Source organism: Streptopelia decaocto, assembly GCF_964273445.1.
Source record: "Streptopelia decaocto genome assembly, chromosome: 3".
NCBI lineage: Eukaryota > Metazoa > Chordata > Aves > Columbiformes > Columbidae > Streptopelia > Streptopelia decaocto.
In genome coordinates, this window is record NC_138656.1 from 73,750,305 (window position 1) to 73,775,277 (window position 24,973).

The 24,973-nt window shown below is 46.6% G+C and overlaps 1 protein-coding gene across 3 annotated transcripts in view; it reads right to left on the minus strand.

Annotated features, from left to right (window-relative positions):
- FOXO3 (forkhead box O3) overlaps window positions 1–22,914 on the minus strand; it is a 95,150-nt gene extending 72,236 nt beyond the window's left edge. For all 3 annotated transcript variants that reach the window (XR_014183508.1, XM_082047227.1, XM_082047228.1), the window contains exon 1: window positions 20,978–22,914. Coding sequence is in view for 2 of the 3 variants with exons in the window: in XM_082047227.1 (XP_081903353.1) it covers window positions 20,978–21,556 (579 nt within the window). In the remaining variant the exon portion in view is untranslated. The remainder of the gene's footprint in view (window positions 1–20,977) is intronic.
- Window positions 22,915–24,973: the final 2,059 nt, after the last annotated feature.

The following is a 24,973-nucleotide window of genomic DNA, read 5'->3' on the forward strand; positions in this document are numbered from 1 at the left end:
TGTCAGCCTCCTGCGGTTCTCGGGCAAGTCCGGGAGGCGGGGGAGCATTTGCCCGGGCACACCACCACGCTGACAGGAGCGGGACATATCCCGTTACGGGAACTGCGCGTTCGCAAACAAGCGCCGGAGTCACAGGCTGTTCTGTGCCGTGCGGAGGAGATAACACCGACAGGCTTCAAGCTGAAAATCCACCCTCCCCTGCAACTTTTTTCTTTTTCTTTTTTTTTTTCCCCAACCTAAACTATATTTGACTTCGCTGTCAAGTATTTCATCGCAGCTGCTATTCTCAGGTTCTCCTAAAATACACACAGTAGGTACTGTACTACTGCACATATAAACATCTACCTTCCTACCGCAGCTATTTATAATTAAAATAACTTTTCTCCATTTCTGATTTCACTTCCTCTCTCCAGGCCCTGTTCTATGTTGCACAGAGTTTGCTTTCAAGACTGCACCCAGGACCAACCTCTAGCACGAAATACAGAAATAAAATTTTAGCCTAGTTAGAAGTTTAATTTAAGAATTAAATAATTACAAGAATTAAAGTTAAGAATTTAACATCCAGTTTAAGAGTTAAATTAATTGAAGAATTAAATGAATTAAATAATTTAAAGAATTAAAGTTAAGAATTTAACAACCAGTTTCCCTTGTTGGTGACCTGTGAACAGGACTTGATCTCTGATGCCTCATGGTTAGGGAAGAGAAAGGATTAAAAGCTATGGGCTAGGCACATGGTAGAGGAGAGTTGCCTGTCATCTGCTGTTCCAGTTTCTGCTGGGTTTATTACAAATCTTACTGGGGCCTGCACAGGACAAGCTGCAGTTGTACAACAGCTGCACTCAGCAGTGGTGAATCTTACTCTGTCTAAAAACAAACTCCTTGAGTGAAGAACACATGTGCTTTTTGGCTGCGCTGGAAGAGGATAAAATGGTAGTATGCAATTTAACACGCTCTTCCACTCTTCTGGGACACTTTGACAGTTCAGGGTTCTCCTGCCATTGGCTCCTCTGTATTGAAATCCACAGCATCATCTCCTAAGCTCACCCGTCTGGCTTGGCAAAGGGTCTTGCTCACACAAACACATCTTGTTTTCACCCACCCTCGCACCAGGCAAGTGTGGAGGTAAAAGTATTAGCATCACAGTTACAGAGCTGAGGGCAGGAACAGACACCTCCACCTCCTTGGCCACACCAAGTTTTCAGCTGAGCTCCAAGCAGCAGCTCCCTACTGCATTCAGCCAGCAAGTGGTCAGGATGCTCAGAGAGATGTTCCCAGCACCCGGTCCTTATCCAAAACCTCCCTTAGAGTTACCCATTCCACTCAAGAGGATCTTGTTCTCTGTATCATAATCTCATAATCTAATATGTTCAAGCTCAAAGCTTCTTTTCCTCCCAAACCTTCTGCGTGATTTGGAACCTCAGCATGACATTTGTTCTGACACTTCTGGAGGGGTAAGGAAAACCCCTTCTCACTCTCAGAAACGTTTCTCTGGGCATAGCTGAGCAGCCTCATGCCTTGCCCATGACCATCCTGCCTACTCAGCCAGCTATTAACAAATAATTAACCCACACTGAGGCAAAGGCTCCTTTCTGCCTGACGGGATGGAGCCTCAAGTTCTCAGTGTGAAGCTCCTTTGTACTGAGCCCAGTATGTCCTAGAAATCTTTCTGTGGGCAGCTGCACTCTGTATGAACAGTGATATAAAGAACAGAGATTAATAGGGCTCATCTCCCACTGTTAAAGGAAAACAAATACAACTGTTACAAACCATTTTGAAGTGATAAGGGATTTTGGGTGAGCAATGCTGAACCCAGACTCCGTGAGCCCATGGCACCTGTTCAAACACAGCAAGAGGCGCTGGATACGAATTATTCAGTTCCTGAAGCTGAGCCACAACCCACCCCAGCATTTCAGCAGCACTATGCTCTGCTCTGCCTCCTGCACAGAGTCACTTCCACTTATTTACCAGGGCTTAACATCGGCTGCATGACTGATGTCACATCGGGAGACAAACAGCAGCTCGATTTGGTTTCAGGGGAATGCAGAATATGGTAAGCTGGCAGTGGTTCATATAATTTCGGTCTGTCTCGGATGCTAATAGAAGTTGCCTATTTCTAAGATTCTTGCCATTGTCACTAATTCACAACAGCAGAAAAATGTTATTTACGTGGCCCCTTCCTCAAGCACCATCTAACCGAGGGCCTTGTCCCACTGGAGTGCGGATAGTGCAAATTCACAATCCCAAGTGGCACGCTCCCCTCCAACAACTACAGGACAGCTACCTTAACCCTGGGCTTGACCCCAACCAAGCAGCTGGATACCTCCATAAACACACACACACACACACTCTGAACCTGTTGCTTCCTTACACAATTTTGTAGTTTTCCTAAACAGCTGCTGTTTCACAAGAGCCTAGTCTTCCTTTTCCTTGCTTTTAAGTTCCCCTTCATTTATAAACAAGGTATTCGTATGAGGACTTTACAGAAACTTGCATTTCTAGGCTTGAGAATTGAAATTTGTGATCAGATGCTCTAGATACCCCTATACATCAGTAAATCAGGAGGTAGGGGTTAAAAGAAAAACACCATGTCATTACTAGTCTGTGCTGCCTGTTCTCCCTGCTCCAAAGCTGGAGATGCGAGGCTGGTGTTCCTCCTGGCCCAGCACCCTCAGGTCCCTGAGGCAGAGCAGGGCACTCTTCTGACACCTGCCCATCAAGAACAACTGCTGGATTTGTAGTCAGAGGAAATCTCCTTCCTTTGCTCTGCCCTGCCCTCAAGATCAGACTGACAGGGAAGGCTGTTGGAGGATTTTTTTGTCGTGACTTCTGGCATGGGATCCTCTGGACATCTCATTTAACAGACATTCTGCACCTGCAGTGCCCTCAGTTTTCCCTGGTCTTTGTACACAGTACATCAGGGTTGTGGCTTCTGTCTTTTAACTACAGGGCTTTGGTCTGTCATAAGGTGACAGCAAAATGTTTTGTCCAACATGGTGTGTAGGCCAGATCTCTGGGACTCTTTGGAAAAGACACTCATTGGCATGGGTGACTGGGCCAGACCCACCAACTTCAGGTCCACTAAACCTTTCTTTGTAGGAGAAAAAAGTGCACGTATATGGCAAAAAAACACAACTTACCAACATGTCAGAACCCAGCACTGCAGGGTTTTATTTTCATTTTTTTCTACCTACTTTTCACACCTTTTTACTGAAAGAACTGGTTTACAGCTTGGACACCTGCATCAAACAAAATTCTGCTTGATAGCTTTATCTCAACCCACGGCATGTTAACTCAAGGTTGTTACCCCTCCTACCTCCTTTCCTTACAGACCGGAAAACATGGAAAACAAACAAAAACCACAAAGGACACATGGAAAAGCCTCACTGCAGTACAGATAGGACAGATTTTCTGATTCACCTTCAATCTCTTCGCTTTTCTGTTTATCTCAGACACTAAGTGCTATGTACAGGTTCTTGAATCTACATAGGCTGACAATTTCTAATTGGTGTAGGCTTCAATACATGATGTGCAGCATGGAAAACAAAAGTTATTTAAACTTCTCCACCCTCCATGAGTGCATAGGAAAGCCTCGGCTGGCAGCCAGCGTGCTGCAGTACTGACATGGTTTCTAAAACCTACAAACCAGCCCCCAGCATGTATTGCTGCAGAGACACTTACCTGCACTTTAAACATGTTCATTTGATTTTTTTTGTGAATGTGAATGTAAGAAAAAACCAAAACAAAACAGTGTTAATGTGACACAGAGCTGCACAATAATGCTCCACACACGTTACACAACTAAAGCTTCAGCCACCAGCACCGGCTACATGACAGAAATACTCCATCAAGCCAGTGCTACGGCTCTGCAAAACTGTAAATGATTACAGAATAATGCCCTGCAATCAAAGAACAAAATGTGTGCTGCAGATTAATCACTTTCCAAGATGGGAAAGGAAAGATAGGCTTGAGAGATAAATCTGGCTGGGGTGTTTATGCAAGCGTATCATGCTCCTTAGTACTGAATGTCCCAGAACTTACAGAGGAAGTAAACAATGTGCTGGGGGGGTATACGGGGGGTGTGCGAGGGGTGTGCGTGTGCCCATGCTCACAACCCGAACTAGGACAGCTTGTGAAATATGCCTAACTTTCAGTTATGAAACACTAGTGTCAGAGGTCCCCCAATCGCTGGCTAAATTGCTACCGCCCAGGAAAGTCTAAAACAAGGACCTGTTTAGATAAAGCCAACGCTTCTCTTTGGCATTTCAAACTTTGCTATAAAACTCCCCGAGGATGCCCACAGACTCCTGAGCCCTCTCCTCCGTGTCCCCCAGCATCAGACAGTGCATTAGAAGGGAGGGAATGCAAGCTCTTCTGGTTGGGATTCACTTCTGGAGGTGCACTCTGGCAACCTACATTTTCGGTGTCCCTCCAGCATATAATCACGCTGCTTTTGGCTGCTTCAGCAATACCAGCTTTAATGCAATCCTTGTTTTTTGTGTAAACATATTTACATTTGTAACTCCTAACTGGCTGAACACTACACAGGCATTTTGAAGAAAACTCTACCAGCACTTGAATTAAATGCAACACTTTGACAGTCAATTACCAACACAGGAAACAACAAAACAGCTGAATTTGGCGGGGCGGGGGGGGATGCATTTCCACAGAGGGCTCCCGCTGACTTCAGCAACTGTGTGAACAAGGGCTAACATGAACAGGGATTCGGCTGAGCAGGTCTGGGAAAGCACCAGGCTGCAAGAGCACAAAACCCAAAAGACGAAGAGGGAAGCAGCCCTAAGCCTGACCCTGACCTCTCAGAGCAAAACCGCGTGGCTCAAAACTGGTGCTGGTGACATGGGGTCATGGCACCTTCATCACCTGTGAAGAGGTACATTCACAACCTGTGAGGCCATAAATTAAAGGCATCTGAGCACACTGCACCATGGCTGCTCTATGACACGCAACTGCCGTGGCTGCAGGAGAGGCCAACGACCCGGATTTAGACCTGGGGCTGCATATGAAAACCGAGAGGTTTCCTGGGAAGCCCCACTTCAAAAACTCGTTGGGGGCCTGTGTCGCAGCAGCCCGAGTTACAAAAGTGCCAAGTTCCCTCGACAGGATTCAACAAAAAACAAAAAAATTACAAAATCTCTATGTGGAGAGTTTCAGTTGTCACCACTGCTTTGGATGAGGCACCACACAGCAGTTCCTCACCTGAGGATGACAATTCTACAACAAATGTGTATTTCCACACAGGAGCTGATAAAAAAATTCCCAAAAACGAAAGTGTCAGGCTATGCCCTGCAACAGTATATAGGGAAAATATTCCACAGAAACCAATTATTTAAAGTCCCTCTTCCCTGAAAATATTTGGCTCTGTATTAAAACCGATTAACAATAATCTACTAATAACAAGACTGTGATGTAGCTGCAAGATTCCCCTGAAGCAAAATCCTGCCAGTGGTAGTAATTGATTCAGCAACGTGCATCGGCTCAATGGCACAGGCGTCTCCAATTCTTGCAAACATTACATCCAGTCTAATTCCCCCCCAAGGTCACCACAACCATCAGAAAAATCCCCGCACACCATGACCCAGAGAGCTGTGACTAAACAGCTGTTATCAATAGCCTGGGAAACTGAAGCGCGGTCTCTGAAAGGCATCAGCCACCACCAGTGAACCCCTCAGCCGACCGAGCTGCTGAAACAGCTTGGGGAGCACTGGCGGAGAATAACCCACAGTTGTATGTTGTGGGAGAGGAATCAGGGCATGCCAGGTTCGCCTTTGCACTATTTGTTGCAAGGCGTGTTTGCACGCACTTTATTGCAATAGAAAGAGGAGAGGCCACCCTGTTACCTGATTAAAGTTTTAAACTTTATCACAAAGGCACAAGGGACTCATGAACTGCGCACTCTATGCATAAGCTCTTTAAAAGGTCAACGTAAGGTTATTCACACCATTATATGACTTGATCTTAGCACCAAGTTCATTGGAAGCTGCCTCCTGACCAGGACAGAAGCTAAGTCGCACCAAGTAAAAGCAGCAAAGGTGTCCATCCTCCAACACTCCAAGGCATCGCATTGCTGTTTTAAGTAACAATTCAGTATGAGTTTCTCAGTCTAATTCTGATAACAAAAAAAAATGTGATCAGCTTTCTCACCCATATGTGGAGGCATTTACCACAATCATTAAAGACTAAGCATGAAGTTAGCAGCAGAGGCAAAAGAGATAAGGAAACTGGGGAGCTATGTAAGGAAAAGGCTCTTTACATTTTCTAGTCTAAACACACGAAGACAGAGGGCACCTACTAGAGGATGGAGAACATGGTGTTACTATGGACTGTATACTTCCATGTCTTAGATACTACCAGTGAGGAACTTGCCTCTTTTCACCAATAGGATAGGAAAAAGGAACAGCCGCTCACTATGGATATGAGAGCAACTACTACACATACCATTAAATATTTTAGGGACAGCTCAGTAGCCCTATGAACTGTATGATCTCAGACACTGTTTGCTGTCTAGTGCAGGCCACATCAAAACAGAGATTGAAGTCTCTCTAAGGCTGGATCCTCCATCTCTTACACGTATGAGCAATCCCTCCGTACACAGTATCAGCAGAGGGAACAGGACTACTCAAATGACTAAGGATTTGCACACCGACAGCACCAGGACGCCTTACCTAAGGGTGGATTAGTTAAAAAAATAAACTATGTTGTAAATTATAGGTGGTACTCTGAGCCCCACCTACACCTTGTATTGTCTAACACTTCCTATTATAAAACCCTGTTCCTTGTTGCTAATAGCTTTGCAAACCTGAACTGAAACTGGGACTAGAAACAGGATGAGTGGCCTGGGACAGACAAGACATGGAATACAGGGAATCCCGGGGCAAGGGAAAAATGTAGAATAGGGAGATGGAAAAAAATATACAAAAAAAACCCCGGGCAAACCAGACAAGGAGAGCAGATCTGGAAACCAGAAGAGGTGGGCAGAGGGGTGGGAGATCACAGGAAAAGGAAGGAGGGATGCATGGAGCAGGACTGGGAATCGCAGGGAAGGCAGCTGGGATAGGAGACCAGAGGGGCCAAGGAGTTTGAGGAGGGGAGAAGAGGATGCAGGGCTGGGGTGGTGCCCACCAGGGAAGCCCATGGATGATGGAGAGGTGAATGACACCCATGAGCATGCCGGGGGGTGTGTTATTTCTTTATTCAGAGCTGAGTGCAACAAATATGGCACAGGGCCCACCCAGAGATCACGGGGGACAAGCCGAAACCCTGAATGCCCCTTGAAGCATCCAGCCCGACAAGGAGGCTGGGGGTGGATGGAGTGTGTGACCTCGTTACTAATGAGGGCGTCATAGCCAGCATGAGAAGTCATTTCAAGTGTTAGAGGCAGCTTTAGGTCTGACATTTTGTACTTCCTGAGCACTTGGCTTTTATATTGAAACATTTTTTCAGTGTAGATTTTCGTATAAATGAAGTATGCTCTTATTTAGTACTTCTGCTCAGCACTTCACTGAACAGTGAGAACTATCCACACAGATACTTCAGCGATCTGCAGTTAATGGTCAAGCCACACAAAATCTAACTTTCCTACTCCCTGTCTGCTCCCGGAAAATAGGAAAGGCCCATCACTGGCATTGTCTGAACCCACCCACTGTATTATGGTGCTTCTAGGGAGAAAGCTGCTGGCCCATGCACACCTGCACCCACATGGAAGAATTGGTGGTTTGACACCTGACACCATTTCCTGCAGAAAATAGAAAATAAGGAAACTATCGTCTCTCAGCCCATGCAGAGATACTTGAAAAAAAACCCCAAACAAACAAACAAAAAACCCAACCAAAACAGAGAACACACCACCAATAACCATCCAAGGAAAATGTCAAACCAGAAACCAAGCACTCAAGACTGGATAAATTTAGTAAGATGTCATGATTCAACTACAATTGAAGGAAATCCATCCTTAATTTCTCAAACAACTGCTATCATACTGTTCAAGAAAACTATTTTTCCTTCAGGCTGAGGGGACATCAAATCCACACTATTTCTCAATTTACTACTTTTTTCTTCTTTTTTTTTTTCCTTCCACTAGAGAACATTGTCATTCCACATGCTTAGTACAAGCCTGAATAAAAAATGACACGTGAGAAGCTTTTGCCAGGGTTAAGTCCTGACACAGCTGTTGGAAAAACCCAAAACGAACATTTTATCCTGGCCAAATCAGTGTTCTTTTCACTATTTATACTCTTGGATCCAGCAGCTGCAAGTGACGCTACAGGTCATGTTGTCCTAAATGGACAAAGAATCTGAGCACCCTCTCAAGTTTTGGAGGCTTGTTTGGACTTCTGTTCTCCCTCTCAATACTTCACAGTGCTGCTGCACCGATGCCAAGTTGCTCTGAGTTTAAGTAGGATATCAAACTCTGGTCAGAACAGGTTTTTCAGCGAAGATTTTCCATCTTTAAAACAACAACAGCAACAACAACAAAACAAACTATCTTCCCTGCTTCCATTTTTCAGCACCATAGGATCAACACTGGCTGCTCAGTTGATAATACCCCTCTTTATTTGAAGTTATTTTTCTCCTTTCACCACCCACATTCATCTGGGATTTATTCAGTATTATTCTGCCTGACACCAGTCCAAAACAGTAAACAATTCCTGTAACAGCACAATAAGCAGAGCAGACCCTAAGAGAGGTGCTTCACGGTCTAAGAATCCCCTTACATCACATCCAGTTACGTACCAAAAACAACGTCAAGAACTTGTAAGGATGTTAGATACAGCTGTGCCTTTAACAGAACAACTTCTCTGGGTATCAGGACCAGCATTTTACAAGCAGGGTAATGTTTCTGCTGTACTTTGGCCTTCTGTCATCAGAGGAAGGTGGAGATTTATGCCCTTTCTCCTTCTAAATTAGACTCCTTCGGTGCCCTATTTTATATTCTTCCTGACAGGTCCCTATTTTGTATTAAAAAAAAAAAAAACCTGCTGTCACTGCGTTGCATAGCAAAAGACCTTTCCAGCCAAAAGAGAAAATTCCTGCCACTGAGTCAAGCAGCAAGAGGTAACTCTGTGGTTAAAACTGCGAGGATACAATACTTTGCCCAGCAACATGTTCATTTCCAGAAGGATTTGATAAAATTATAATTCACTGTCCAGAAAAAGACTAAAACATTAAACATATTATACTGAGAAAGTCAAAATAGGTCATTCAATCAGCGTTATTCCCCCTTCATTTCGAACATAATACAAAGCAGTTAAGTAGTTTCTCTTGCAATTACCATCATCTTTGTCTCCTCAGTGTCTAAAATACACTGGAGATATGGAGCTGCTCTCACTGTACAGCAGCCCAGGCCCTGCTCCCCACTATCACAGACTTCTCAATAAATATACGAAGGTGAAATCCTATCTTCAGCTATTTCAACTATGATAATTTTGTGTGTGTTTGCTTGTTTCTCCCCCCAATTCCCTGGTCTATCACCTCAAATGACAGAATTCTTCCCACTGATTAAAGAGGAGTACGGATGCGCTCAGGAAGAACCCCAACATCTCCAACTGCTAATGCATGACACACTCCATCCTCCCATCAGGAGGACTTGCTACCTGGCATAGCCCTGAAGAAGGTGGGCTAGAAACAGCCTCCCTGGGGAACAGCAGGGTTTTAGAGATCTTTCCTGGATGTGAGACGTCTGACATACGCTTCAAATGCATTTTAATTTAGGGAAAAAAATAAAAAGTTGGGAAGATTTTATTTATGTTTCTAATTAGGTAAACAGTATGCTTCTTCCACCTGCTCCAAGCTATCCCACCAGGCCCAGTAGACATCAGATGTCTATGAACACACATCAGAGGTTGATTTAGTCCCCACTGCTAGCTCACAGAATCTTTCCTCCTCCCAGCCCTGCATGCCACTACCTCATGGCCTACACACCTTCCCTCTTTTTTTGTGTGTAAATGGCCTCACTACTGATTTTCAAACACCTTCACAAGCACACAGCTCCCTTTTCCAGAGCTTTCTAAAAAACAGCGTTCAAACCTTGTAGGACATTTTAATCACAAGTATTTCTGCTGTGCATGAACCAGGCTGTAAGAGCAATGGGGCAAGAATTAAATCTCAACATGCCATGGGAAGTGAGAATTACATTGTCAACATAATGATGAAAATAATATTAGGTTCGGAGCTTTTGGCTGCTACAAAAACTAGGCTGGAAACCTCTGGCCCAATGCATGCAGAGCTCTGACATGATTTCCATTTGAAAATTGAAGATTTTAGATGTGACCTGTTTATCTGGGCCACATATATGGCTCAGACTACATAAATGTAGAAGCCGCTTGCACAAGATTCACAAAATGCTTCAGAGTTTTTACAGCTCCTCTGTGGCAGCATCATTCTTGGTGCCAAAGCTGTTCTCCTACAAAGGCATCGCAGGACCAGCAGCCTCCCGTTGTAGGTCTTGATGAATAGTTAAAGAAGCACCATTCACTCTGAAACCTGACATATCAGACAAATGGTTTTGAGTTCCCCCATACAGTGAAACTTTTAAACACAACAGATCGTGTTGCACAAAAACAGGGACAGCGGCTCTGTGTGTCTCAGCTTACAAGCATCTCAGGACATGACTTGAACTGGCATCACCTTCTCCTACGAATTCCTGGAAAAAAACATTCTTTGAAAATTAGTTAAGGTCCAGAGCAGTTCTGCAGAACAAACAGTAGGCTATAAGCTTTCAGGAAACCACATCGCTGCTCTCAGCACAAAACCAAACAGCAGAAAAGGTGATAATGTGGGAGCCTGTGAGAGTCTCACACAAAGACATTCTTTGTGGAGCACTGTTCTCACTTATTAGATGTCAAATTCTATGTACTAAGCATATCTAGAACTTTATGTATGAAACTGATAAATCCTCCATGAAGCACTAGCCAATATATTTACACAAGATAGAGGTTCACTGCCTAACTTCATAAATACCTACGAAGTCAGAAACTTCTGATCTAGATTAAGTCTTGCATTTTAAGGTATGTTTACACTGCAAACTTCATGTGAGAAAGCAGAGCTAACGTTGGTCATAATGTGTCTTTGGAGAGCTGAAATAGCTGCTTGAAGAGCTAGCGTGGAGAGGAAAAGAAACAAATACAGCAGGTTTTAAGAGCGCTGACACATAACTGGCATATATATCAAGATAATTTAGTCCACATTCTAGATAAAATAAATATGGCCTGGAAGTCTTGTCCTAAAATTATTTCTTTAGAATAATGTATTTATTCTTCTTCATCCTATTTTGAAAAAAATGCAGAAACCAACACGGTAAGCATGAGAAAACACTAACTTATAAGGGCAAATCATCTACACCAGGGGTGTCAAACTCATTTTCACTAGGGGCCACATCAGCCCTGCGGTTGCCTTCAAACGGCCGAATGTAATTTTAGGACTGTATATAAATGTAACTAAAATTGCATTCAGCCCTTTGAAGGCAACCGCGAGTCTGATGTGGCCCCTGGTGAAAATGAGTTTGACACCCCGATCTACACTTGGCTGTCTAGACTAGGAGAGTAATTTGTATTAGAATATTATTAGGTAATTAATATGTTTTTAAACAAAGCTTTGTTTACTTAAGTACAAGACTGTTACTAACACTCTCTGGTCATGCTCAGCCCTCACCAGGAGTCCAGGCTCAGCTGCAACCAGGATTTTAAGCACTGTTGGCTTGAGTCTTGCTTACATTAATGCAAATGCACGCTGCTGCGGCACAGTAGGAGAGTCCCACTCTGCTGCTTTAACGTGGCCTTTAGCAGGGATGAGAGTCAGACTCTGCTCACTTTACTTAATTTACCTGTGAAAGCTGCGCTGTCATGAACCAGGCTGCATACGCGCAAACCAAGTTTTTTATTCCCACTAAGAATCGCTTCGCGCTGAGCAGCCGCAGCAGCTGGGAGGCAGAATGAAGCCCAAGCAGACACGTACCCATGTGTCTGGGTGCTCCTCTATCTGCGCCTGCCCCAACAGACCAGTCTCCATCCCCATCAGCCTCACAGCTTATCTGCCGCCTCCCACTCCTGGGGGGTCAGGATAAGCAGATGTTACCTCCCTGTTCAAGTGCTGGCATCAAGCCCAGACCTGCCCTTTTCTGCTCACACGACTAAGGACCCAGCAAACCTACCAAAAACTTTTTTTGCTAGGACTGCAACCCACCCGCTGGTCACAACGCTGGGTGTCCCCATGGCCTCCACTGCTCTCCAGGGAGAGCCAAAGGTCTGGGAAAGCCAGGGATGGAGAGGCGGGTTGGCCTGAAAGCAGTGCCAGGCAGAGGGTTGGGTTATGAGCAGCCTCCAGGCAGACCCAAAGCACAACACAAAGCGTGAAGGCAGCCTCAGAGGCAGGTATCAAAGGAGGAGAACAGCACCTTTAGCAGCGCTTCTGTCCTCATTCTGGAGCTCTCGATGGGATTTTGGTGTGGAGACGTCAGCACAGACCCACCCGTCACCTCATCAGAGGCAGTGGTTGAAGGGATGCAGAAGTGGCGTGATCCAGTGACTCAGCCCATGGAAACGCACCTGACAGCCGGCAGCACTTGGGGTGCAGCAGCCAGAGATCGCACAGGCAGAGCCCCACACCCACTGCCAGCAGCCTCCTGCCCCCCAAAACTGGCAGGCAGCACCCTTGGGGAGACCTGGAGGGCACAAGCTGCAACGGCCCTGATGACAAGTTGTTGGTGCCACATATCATCCTTCCTCACTTCAAGTGGACCTTCCTCCAGCCCTCTGGCAAAGATCCCCAGGCTGACCCTGCCCTCCTGTCCTGGCCCACACCTCCCTCGCACGTCCCTTTGTACATAGTGAGCAGCAACTTCACCAGCTGCAGAGAAATAATAAAAAAAAAGCAAAAGAATACCCTGCCAAACAAACATGTTCAAGTGAGAACCCAGCATTCCATAATTCAGCTCTTAAGTGCATAGCATGTTGCAATCAAGCAAGAAATCCATTCAATTAGTTAGCACAAGTCTGCTATAAGAGCTAATTTTCACAAGGCATTTCTTTACTAATACAAATCTCCAGAAAGGCATTTCTCTGTCAGTGAAATCTTACAAAGGTGTTTTATATCAGTAGAAGTATTTAAATAGCTTTTATTTTTAATAGGTACCAGCATACAGATAAAGAAAAACTCCCCAATAAGCAACACAGAGTTATTAACAAGACACCAACGCTGTTATCTCCTGACTTGCCTCAAATTCCCTGCAAAGCAGCATAACAAGCATGTCGGTCCTTGAGCAAACATGCAAAGGGGGTGGCCCAGAGAAAGGCCTCTGGCTTTGTAGGACATGACTGGCTCCTCCTGGAACTCACAGTTAGGCACAGCATTGGGAGAAAGCAGTCTGGCAAAAAGCAATGGCAACACAGCAACGCTCTTCTCCAGCCCCACCGCAAGGCAGGTCCTTTGCTATTTCTTCACAGGGATGAGGCAGAGCACTAATGCAATCTCCCGCTTGTTCTCAAGCCCTTACAGTGCCCTGAAATTGCCTTTCTCCAGTCCTGTAGCTCAATTGCCTCCACACTGCATTCCCAGCTAAAAATGCAGGGATACTCTGCAATGTGCCCTCACAATTACAAGCCAGCCCTCGATTTCCCACAGAGGCACCCCATGTACCATGCAACCCCCCCCAGCTGGTGTTACAAACGGAAGAGTGGAGAAGGTGAAGTAGGACATAACATCCCTGGAGTCTCCCAAGAGAGGAATGAGGAATGGGGAAATGAGGAATGGATTTTTTTTTTTTTTTTAATATTGGTATTTGGAAATTGAAAAAGTGCTCTCTGCTTGTTACTCCCCTCATCTCACAGGTTTTAGACTAATGACCTGCAACAACCTCTGCAGAACACATTGCCAGGAGATAACATAGATACCACAGCTGATGAATAATACAGTAAAACATAACCTGCTGTTGTTGAAGACCATGCTCTGCTCCAGCACTGGTGTGCTCAAGAGCTGTGGGAACCTCAAGGCCCATCATCCTTGGCCATCTAGAGCTGAAGACGCCCTCCCAGCATGCCCCAGCAACTCCTATGCACCCCCTCCAGCCTTGCACACCTGAGCTCTTCCAATCCCTCCACCCTAAAGAGGACCTGGGCACATCACCACAGGCCTCTGGATCTCCCTGCAGCTCCTGGCAAGCTGTCTCAATCAGAGAGGCAACAGTGCATATGCACTGCTAGCAAAAAAACACTTGGAAACAGGCTGGTTTGCTTGGTAAAGCTAAGTCGATGCTGAATAAACGTCAAATACACATGGGTGAAGAGTTGTTGCCTGTCATTGATGCAATGATATCCCACACACACAACTGGAACATCAGGAACCTGGTACAGCCATGCAGAGAAGCACGGGATGCCCCATCCTGACTCTGTCTGAAGCAAGTTAGAACAAAACACCTCACTCTGAAGGAAAATCCCCTTCTGTAGACAAGCCACTTTTAATAATAAGTGCTAAATGGACTATTCAAGCAGGTAATTAATGTTAATTAACATATGTCAGGCCATAAATTGGCTAAATGCACCTCATTTTCCAAGCTTAGTGTGTGGCAATGCTCAGGAAATCGTAACAGAAAAGAACAGTCTAAGTTTGCAAAAGCACAAAAAAGAGTGAATAGAAGGCTAAACTTAATCTTCGCTTAACTCATGGTGTGCTGAGCCAGCACTACTGAAAACTGAATGACTGTGCACATCACTTGAGCACTTTATTTTGCTCCTGAACCACTGTGCTACACACATATTGTCAGCCCCAAGAAAAGCCACATCAAAACAACGCTGCAGCTCCCCGAGCGCCGTGTTATCAGGCAGGCCTTCATCGGGATGCTCGCTACGTGCTGCGGGACCGGCATGTGCCTCCCGCCTCGGGACCTGGTAAGGCTGTGGCCCTTCCCAGCGCTGACTTGGGAATTGTGGGGTTTTGTGGCAAGGGGAAGGAAAGAACAGCAGGAGGATGCTCAGAGCTCACCCTCCTCCAGAGAGAGTCTGCCTCAAAACACAGAGGGCCTCGTGCCTTTAAAAGAAACTAATGCTGCCATTTTATAACCCTGCCCTTGGGCATGTTTTCCGTGCCAGAGGTAGTAGTAAGGCTTTTTAAAAAGTGGGAGAGAAACAAGAACATGCAAAGATTTTAGTCTAAGTAACAACTTGCATTAGGAAACACTTTCAGTTTCTCCCTTGGCAAGCCACCACTACGCTAAGACCCACTGTAATTGCATTGCAAATAAGAAACAATCCTCACAAAAGATTTTCCATACTTCCACGCAAAGGTGTTGGCTGCCAAAATCTCGCAGGGGCACCTTTAGGAGGCTGCCACCTAGAGAAACGCTTTGACTATTTACCCGCAGTTTTCCCTTATCTCCAAGACAATCCCTTCGGCCTCCCTTTGAATCCAGAACACCCACTGTAATTTTCTGCGGTGGTTTCACCCCATGCAAGCTGGCTGAAAGCAACCCGGCCACCGCAGGGGGCTGTGGGGGGCCTGCCCCCCCCTTCCCAGCGCTGCCTGCCCTTCTGCAAAGGAGGCCACCGACTCCGGGTTCCTACTTTGTCCACGTCAGCACAAAGAGCTTTCACAAAACCACCCGGCTAACCCTAATCACTCGCCTTTCTAAATGCACCAGCACGTGCCCAGCCGCCCCTAATCTCCCAGGATTACAGCAAAGTGGTGGAGCACCACCAAAATGACCCGAATACAAAACGGCCTCGCGTGTAAGACACCGCTTGCTTTACCGGGACAAAACCGAGCAAAGGCAGGACATCCAGAGTGGGAGCGCCAGGATGCCTCTCTTCTCCAGCCTGACACTCTCAGACGGCGTTTATTCAAGCCAATAAAATACGGCCGATATAAAAGCCACTGTGGCGATTTAATTTTTATTAGCATTAACCACATACTTTCAAATGCACAAGTAAGTGTAGGAGCCAACCTCTGACTCTCAAGTTTTGTATTTTAAATATGCCCAAATATTGACACTAACAACCTATTACACACAATGCCTATGTTGCATGACTGTTTTAGGTAACCTGACTTCAAAGAACTGAAGAACATTGATTCCATTATTTGTCATGCAGGTCTACCTGACAGCGATACTGTCCAACATCATTCACTGGAGATTTCCCAATTGCATCAAAAGTTAAGTTTATCAGAGCCTGTGACTCTTTGCAGCTGATGACACTCACCAAGGTGATGTGTTTGTATCTGCATTTAACAAGTCCTTCAGTAGAGGTGCTCCTCACTGTCACACTGTGGATCAAACAATGTCAATGACTCTGGAAGAACTACTCAGTCTCTCTCTCTAATAACTGTCACCTGCTTGCATGAGCTGGGGAAAAGCGAGAACTTTGATGTACGTTACAGATATAAAATAATAATGTGTACTAATATCTACACATGGTTTCTACTGGAAAGTTTAAAAAGTCATTTGTTACTTTGATACTAAAGTATACTCCTCTATGATGCAAGAGACGTGTTATCTAGCGGTCTCAACTCTGGGGCTGGAACCATGCATCTCTTTACTTTTTGCTCAGCACAAAATTCACTTACAAATGTTACTGAGTATTTTGTTAAAGCACAACATGGTAAAGCTTTGATCAGGTAAGATGCTTAAGCAGTAAGTTTAAGCATGCAAGTAATCCCAGTGAAGTCCCAAGGACCCATTCACGTGCTTAAACCCGTGCTTGCTTCGGTAGATCAAAACTTAAAATAATCAGACTGCAGTTTGTAACCCAAACCCTTCTGCATGGAGGAACAAGGCAGCTCAAAATTGGGGGGGTGGGGGGAAGTAAGAATATAAGAATATAATAGAAGGCTGGAAAAAAAATATTCATGCTAGCAGCTAACTTGGAAACACAGTCTCTATGGAAGAAAAAAGAACCTCAAGACAAAAATTGAAACTGATGTAAACTCCAGTTTTACACTGCCACTCCTGATAAAGACACTGTGTGCCACTCTGAGGAAGGAGAACTAAGAACAGAGTAGTGTTGCTTCCTTCCCACATCCTTTGCAAAAAGATGATAAAAAGAAGTCCAACACATCTTGTGTATCAGCATCTGGCTAACAGATTTAGACATCTGTCCACATCACTGGCAAATTTCTCAAGTCCTTTCAAGTCTCAATAATTACAGCAAAGACTTGTGCACTTGCTACACTGAAGGGACTGCAGCCCTTTGGTTACATATTGGTCAATAAAATAAGGTAAGGAAAGATTAAATGTCCACATATGAAGTTTACAAAAATACTCCCTCCAAAGTAAATATGCCAGCAGCTAGCAGTCCTCTTTAATCAGGAAGATGAATGCAACAGGTGTAAAACAAACAGGCCTCTAATATTTAAAAAAAAAAAAATCAAAGCAAATCAGCTGCATTTAAATTTAGGAATTGTTGGTGTCTGTGTATAAGGGACCAGATTCATAGTCTTGCCATACTGCTCAACAAAGAGGAAAATAGTCCCCCTAGTGTACTCTTCATGTAGAAAAGACTGTTTCACAAGATACTGCTGCAAGAAATTACAAAATAACATTATAGGAAGAGATACGGAAGTACTTAAGCTATAATGAAACTGGGCACCTCTACTATAGACACTGACACAAAGGTATTTCTGTTTTCCATTTCAAAATTATTGAGTGAAGTGAGTTGCTGCATCCTAAATATTTTTAGGAAAAAAAGCTTGTTTTTTTAAGTCAGCACACTAGTTTGCAACTGCAGAACATCCACAGAGTAACGGATACCCGAATTTGGAAAGACGGGATGATCTGACGATCGAGGAGCTCTGTGGAAGTACCTGCAACAGCCACCTGGCACAGTGCATGTCACAAGGGTGAAACCAGCTCAGCCTCAGACCTTTCCCCCACCCTGCCAAGCGATGATAAATATAAATACCGACCCTCCATAAGTATCCTATACAGTAAGCAGATATTGAAGCACACACCTAAACCCTTCCCGGTGATTTGGAAGCGTACAGCAGCGTCTGCAGCGCGCCAGCTCCGTACACTACTGCCCTAGTTAAGCTGCCGGGCAGTGTTAGGTCAGCGAACATCACACCCGAGCCGGGGGGAGGGGGAAGCAAAGAAGATTGTCGGGGTGGGGGGGTGTGTATTGGGAAAAGCTTATCTGAATTAGCGGAAACGTAATATATGCCTTCCTAACCACATCTGAAATATTCACTTCTGCTTTAATGCCCTAGGCAAAAAAAAAAAAAAAAAAAAAAAGAAGTTATAGTTGTAAGTTTAATTTATAGCTCTTAAAATAATTGTTTTGAGGAGTATAATCCCAGCTATGTTTATGGATTATGGTATTCAGCACATCTCACTGGAAACAGTATTAATATTTCATATATAATACATAGTATAATAAAACCAAGTTCTCTTCTTCTCTTTGTTTAAAATGACAATTTCCCCACTCAGTGTCAGAGCAGAATTTTGGTAAATGTTCTTGCTGCCTTCAAAGACGAATTTAACTGTGTAAAATTATTCTAAATTAAGACAAAAGCCTTCTGATACAGAAGTATCTTCTGTTCATTTAAAATCTTGGTGTAACTAGCAGTCTGAAAAAGTCTGATGTGAAAAGTTGACATTAGTTCCTGAAGAGTTGTATTCATTACCTGTGAGGGAAACAGAGATGATAATAATGTGTTATGTGTTTTAGCATCGGGAGACTAAGATGGAGTCTCCATTTAAGAGTGCTGCACAAACTAATTTATGTTCCAGCCAAGAAACAGAAATATTCCTCTTCTGAAGGTATATGCACACATTAAAAGAAACTCCAGTCCTGCTAAAGAATTAAATTTTGCAGTTTTCAATGCCTGGCAAATTATTAGCTCTTGACCTCTCCTTTGCCCCTTTCAGTACGCCCCTACCACCACGCACAACTGCACCCGCCATTAGCACCATCAAACCCCCCACCCTAACTTCCAGAGACAGCTCACAGTCATTAAAGAGGCGGAATTTTCTGCTACCAGTGTGCTTGCATCTCCTGAGAAAGGTCATCCTAAAGGCTTGTGAGAAACTTCTGAACTAAATTATATCAGAGAAATCTCAAGGGATCCAAGTTTTTAACATTTTAATTAGCTCCAAGTACCAGTTAATGCTGCTGAGCAAAGGAATCAATATCAAATTAACAGTATAAATTGTCAGAAAATTTGTGACTGTATTAAGCATACTAATCAATGTAAGCACTTTGTGTTATGGCCTGGATTCTGCTTCTGCTGAAGCGAATGGGAGTTTAGCCACCAAATTCAGCCAAAACAGCATCACCCCCATTGTTCACTAAATCTTCCTTTGAATTGAGTATCAAGAATTTACTGAAAATTCCAAGTATTGGATAAAAAGGTTGTTTTTGTCATAGCGGCTGACATCTAAAGCCACTGCTTCTGCATGAAACCAACCAACTTACGAAGACACAGGCTGTCATCAGAAGATGTAACCCTTTATCACACTCTCTGTCACACTTGAAAAGTCAGATCACAATTCAATACCTAATACTGAAGCAAAAGCTGTAAAAAGGATCTGTTTTTCTAAAAGCTTTGTCTTGAATTAGCTATGCCACCAATAAACTTTGTATTTATATTTTCCCCAGCCTGAGACAAGTCTGTCAGTGAAATGCTTGTACGGTGCTGTTTGGAAGATAAAAATCATAGAGCTGCACTTCAATTCCTAGCGGCAAGTCCTACTCAGGCTCAAAAATATGAGACAGGGCTGCTAATACAAAAACTGCCAGAAATGCTTCATCGTACAGTATACAAATTGGTCAGAAATACCCTAAGTTGTCCCCTGATCCAAAGATAGAGAGATTCAAAGAGGAAATTTAATTTCTGTGGAACACAACAAAACTTCCCAGCAAATTCGTGTTCAACCATCCATTCAAAAACTCAGTCTCGGATGCTGCCGGTATCGGTCCTCAGCAGCAACTGAACTGTACCAGGATTTCCCTCTGCAAACAGTTATCGACATCAAGCAGCACCTGCATTTCTCTACAGCTGCAAGTACGTGACATTTTGGTGTCTGACAGACACTAATAGATGGACATGGAAAACGAGGAGAAAAAAGCAGTTCTGGAAATCACTTCAAATGTGCTTTACGTGCAGCACCAGCTCCTGGTAGGCCTTATTAGATTCTCAGAGCAAAACCCTGCCTGCCTGCAACATGCTTTTGCATGCACTAAGTAAACAAGCCACAAAACCAGATTTATTTTTGTCTCACTTATTAAAACAGTAGTAATCTTAGCTGCTAACTGTCACAATGCTGGACAGAAAATGCTAGGATATACAGGGTTTATCAGTAGACGGTGCACTCATACACTGGCACTGCAGGAAACACAGACCAAGCATCCCCGTGGCTGAGCAGCCAATAACTCCATGCTTTGATTAACTTTATGAAGAAATGTCAAGACCCGAATTTCCCTCTATTGCCTTTGAGGAACGTGTGGGAAACCACCTGGGTTTTTCTTGACACAAATAATAGAGCCATTCTGTATTTGAGCTTCAACACTCAGCCCAACCTTGCATAAAAGAAACTCTGCTCATTTCCAGCATCAGTTACAGTGAAGGTACCTATAACTTTAAAAATGAAGCAACACCTCACCGTTAAAATTATTTTTTTTTCTTTTCTCTTTCTCTGTTTATGTGCTTGTGCACCAGATAAGCCAGCTCTGCTCCAGCGTCTCTCCTGCTCCTAGAATTAGGAGTCCTCACCGCTTGCACACCGCAACAGGAAAGAGATAGAACTTCTCTGCCCCCCTCCCTTAAAAAAATAAATAAATAAATAAAATTTTAAAAGGAAAAAAAAAATCTTTATAAAAGCAAAGGCAACAGTGCGACCACAAGCACGGCCAGCAACAGCGCCCGGCCGCCTGCCGTCGAGGAAAGCCGCCGGCAACCCCCCCTGCGGCCGCCTCCCCCGCGGGCCGCCCGTCCGTCGAGGGGAGCGCGGTGGGTCCGCCGCGGCCCCGGGACCCCGCCTCACCTTCCAGCCGGCCGAGCTGTTGCTGTCGCCCTTGTCCTTGAAGTAGGGCACGCAGCGGACCATCCAGTCGTAGATCTGGGAGAGGGTGAGGCGCTTCTCCGGGGAGCTCTCGATGGCGCGGGTGATGAGGTCGGCGTAGGAGAGGTTGCCCCACGCGTTGCGCCGCGACGAACATTTCCTCGGCGCCGCCGCCGGGCCGCCGCTCAGCCCCCCAGCGCCCGCCGCCGCTGCTCCCCCCGGCGAGAGGCTCGGTCCCTCCGGGCCGCCCCCGGGTAGCGGGGCCAGCAGCCGCGCCGCCTCCTCCGGGACGGCGGTGGCTGTCGCCGCCGCTTCTCCCGCGGGGGTCGCGCTGCCAACAGCCATGGCCGAGCCGCCCCCCTCCTCCTCGTCGTCCTCCTCCTCGGGGATCATGGAGGCGGCGTCGGCGGGCGGCTCGCCGGCGGGCTTGGCGGGGCTGGCCTGCAGCTCGGGCCTCTGCAGCGGCCAGGTGCAGGAGCGGGGGCGGCTCTGCGGCTCGAACTCGGGGTCCAGCTCCACGTCCAAGGGCGAAAGCGGGGCGGGGGGCGACGCCTCTGCCATCTTGGCCTCTCCCGCGGGCGGCTGCGGCGGCGGCAGCGGGGCGCTGCGACGGGGCGGGCGGGCAGCCGCCGACCCCGCTCCTCCTCCGCCGCCTCCTCGGTGCCGACGGGAGCCTAGCAGGCGGGAGACCGGCGGGCGGGCATGCCGCGCTCCGCTAAGGGCTGGCAGGCTCTCCGCTGCTGCACCCCGAGCCCAGCTCCCCGCGGGCGATGCGCACGCCGGAGCGGGGAGGAGGAGGGGAGGGAAAGGGAAAAAAAAAAGTCAGATTAGGAGCCGAAGCGGCAGCACAAGGCGGGCAGCGTCGGAGGTGCCCGCGGCGCTGCCCTCCGCGCCGGCGGAGCAGCGGCCGCTCTCGCGGTGCGTGTGTTTGTTTATGTTTCACTCCATGCGAATGCAGAAGTAGCTCCAGCGAGAACCGCGCTGTATCCAGCCGGGAGAGGACCTTCCCTACCCCCCCGCCCCCGGCGCCTCCGAGCTCGTTCCTCGTCGCTTCCGCAGATTATCTTCCCTTTTGGGGGGGTGGTCTTTTGCTCTGTCCCTCGGCAGGAGGGCAGGGAGAGGAGTCCTTCAGATTACGCCAAAGACTTTTTGCTTCTCCAAAACGCCCTAAAGAGAGCTGAAGTCTTAGCATACATCCAACTGCATACTAGCGTAAACCTGTCACTTTGCGGTGTCCCCCAAGCCACACGCAAGCAGCCCCCCAAAATCTCACAGCCGACGGAGCAGGGGGGCCGGAGAAGGCCACCCCGAGGCTGGTCGATTAAAAAAAATAACAATAATAAATCCTTCTTCTCGCAGGGAAAAAGCAAACACAGCGGGAACAAATCAAATGGCCAGTCTTCCAACAGGTCCCGAAGCTTTAAGCCCTCCCTAGGGCTGCCCAAGAGAATAGGTTTTGTTCCAGCATCAACACCACATTCATAACCTCCTTGCTCCTGCTGCTGCCATCTTGACAGTTTTTCCCCCCTTCACTCAAGTCATTTAAAAAGCGCAGGCAGAAGAGGCAGGGAGAGCCACATCGGGAGGGGAGGGAGGCGTAGGGAGGAGAGAATCAACAGCAACCTCCACACCGGCAGAAATCAGGATCCGAATTCACGGGAGGAAGAAGCAACGCTGCTGCATGGTTCCTGCTGCTCCTGCGCCTTCAGTTCCGAGGAGCCTTCCCTTTAAAGGCGAAGGAAGGGAAAGCGGCAAACCGCCCGCTCCCTCTGCGAGCAGCCGGCGAGAGGCAAACGATCCGCCCGCGCCGAGCCCGCCTGCCGCCGCAGCCCGCCCGAGCAGCCTGTCACCCGGCTCGCCGCCGACTTCCACATCCCTCCTCCTAACAACCACCGGCAGCAACACAAAGTTATAGACACACGCAAGGAGCCTCAACCTAACCGCACGGCTCGGCACGGCCCGCCCACGGGCGGGGGACGGGCGGCGCCGCGCAGGGGCCGCCCCGCCGGGGCGGGGGCACGGAGCCGGGCCGGGCCGGGGGAGGTGGCGAGGCTGGGCGGGCTGGAGATGCGGCTGGGAGCAGGTGGGGGAAGCGGCTGGCCGCTCGCCTTCTCTTAGGTCCGCAGCAGCACCTCCTCCCCGCCGGGGCTGTGCGTCCCCCGCCGGCCTGGGGCCTGAGGGCGCCGCCCGGGCCGCGGGAAGGCGGCGGCGGGAGGAGCTCAAGTCTCCCAAAGCATGCGGTAACTCTTTCCAAGGGTTACATTAGCCCTGGCTCTCTGCACTTAGTAGAATTTAAACAGCAAAAATAGACGCAGCCGTCTCACTTTTCCGTACCTCTTCTCTTTGCCAGGCCCACCTGACCAGGAAGGAGCACAGCTCCGGAACTTGCCGCCTGCGCCTCACCGTCAAACCAGCTCCGGCAGCCACTCACGGCAGAGGAATGGAGCGCTGCTTCTTTTCTGACTTGTTTCCGCCAGTCATAAATTATTGGTGCAGGAGTTATTCTGGTAAATTTTAATTTTGGAGTCCAATTTAGTCATTTTTTGGAAACTTATATTCCATCTGCTGGTGATAGGGGAGCGTGTTGAGACACGTCCACACGTGAATGTAATCCCGCTGTCCTTCCTCCTCGTAGGCCGTGCCCTGGCATAAAGCCCTCCAAAGTAGCTCACTTGAAGACGTAGTTAATTATGGGTTGGATAAAGGGCTGACCCACAAAGCCAAAGAATATAGAGCTATTAATATAAAGACATTACATAGCAATGTATATGTATCAGTTCTCACCTAGCTTTGTATCGACCTAAACTATGGACTAGATTTAGCACAAAACCAGTGTTGTCCCTGATACCAGATATAGACAACTGCACGTATTGAGAAGTGGGTGTGCTTATGGAGGATTGCTATGTAGAATTAGCAGACAAATTAATTTATTCCTGATTTATTTAGCATTATAGGCAAGCAATGAGATTTGAAAACCATTTGGTTTGATTAGAAAACAGCAAGGCCCTGATCCTGCATGCCTTACACATCCTGCTAAGTAAGGGCTAAGGCCCTCAGGGTCTAGTTAGGTTTCAAATTCAAGTGGCACTCAAGTTAGGAATAGTTCGGCACGATTTCATTACAAGGGACAGCATTCCAGCATGCATACAATTAATCCTCAGTTATCTAAATATAGTAGGAGACACTAAATTAATCAGAACGAATGCAGGTTCGAGTAACAGAAATAATTTTCACTGCAGCTTCATTTTGGGTCTTGATGTTGTCGTGCCAAGCCCTGCCGTGGCTCTTGTTGTAACGTGACCCCTTACAGGAATGCAAGGCAGCTCAAAAAGACACCAGCTACTCTGCAATTGTGATACTGGCGTTCGTGCGTATGATTTTAGCAGCTGGTAGGGCAGGAGAACCACAGTAGCATTGAAGAGAGCCGGGAACCAAGATCAGACAAAGCTGTGCACGATTAGAAGATGCTTAGTCCAACACCACATCTCCAGGGAGCCTCTGCTTGTGGCTTTCAGCAGTTAGCCAGCGAAGGCTAGCTGCAAAGCTGTGACTGTCACAGCCCCTTCCCAAAACCTGCTGCTGCTTGATTTTGACCAGTGCAGAAACCTTCCTGTGAAGCGCTTCCTTAGGTCCCAAGGTTTGAGGGAAGCGTAGCACTTTGACCTTAGACTGAATTACAAGCTGCAAATCTAGTCCTAAATGATATTATCTTCTTCATTTATTTATTTAATTGGCATTGCATTACTCTACAGGCATTGCCATTACATCTCATTGTACTGGATGTACGTGGTAAGAAATGCTCCACTCCCTGGCAGAATTGCAGTCTAAGTAAGGCAGGCCAGGGCGGGAGAAAGGAAATAAGTAAGTAGTAACCCTATTAAAGAGATGATGGACTGAGGCACTGAGCAATTACATGACTGTGCTGAGGTCATACAGGAAGCCCATGTCAGAACTGAGAAATACAACTAGATCTCGTGA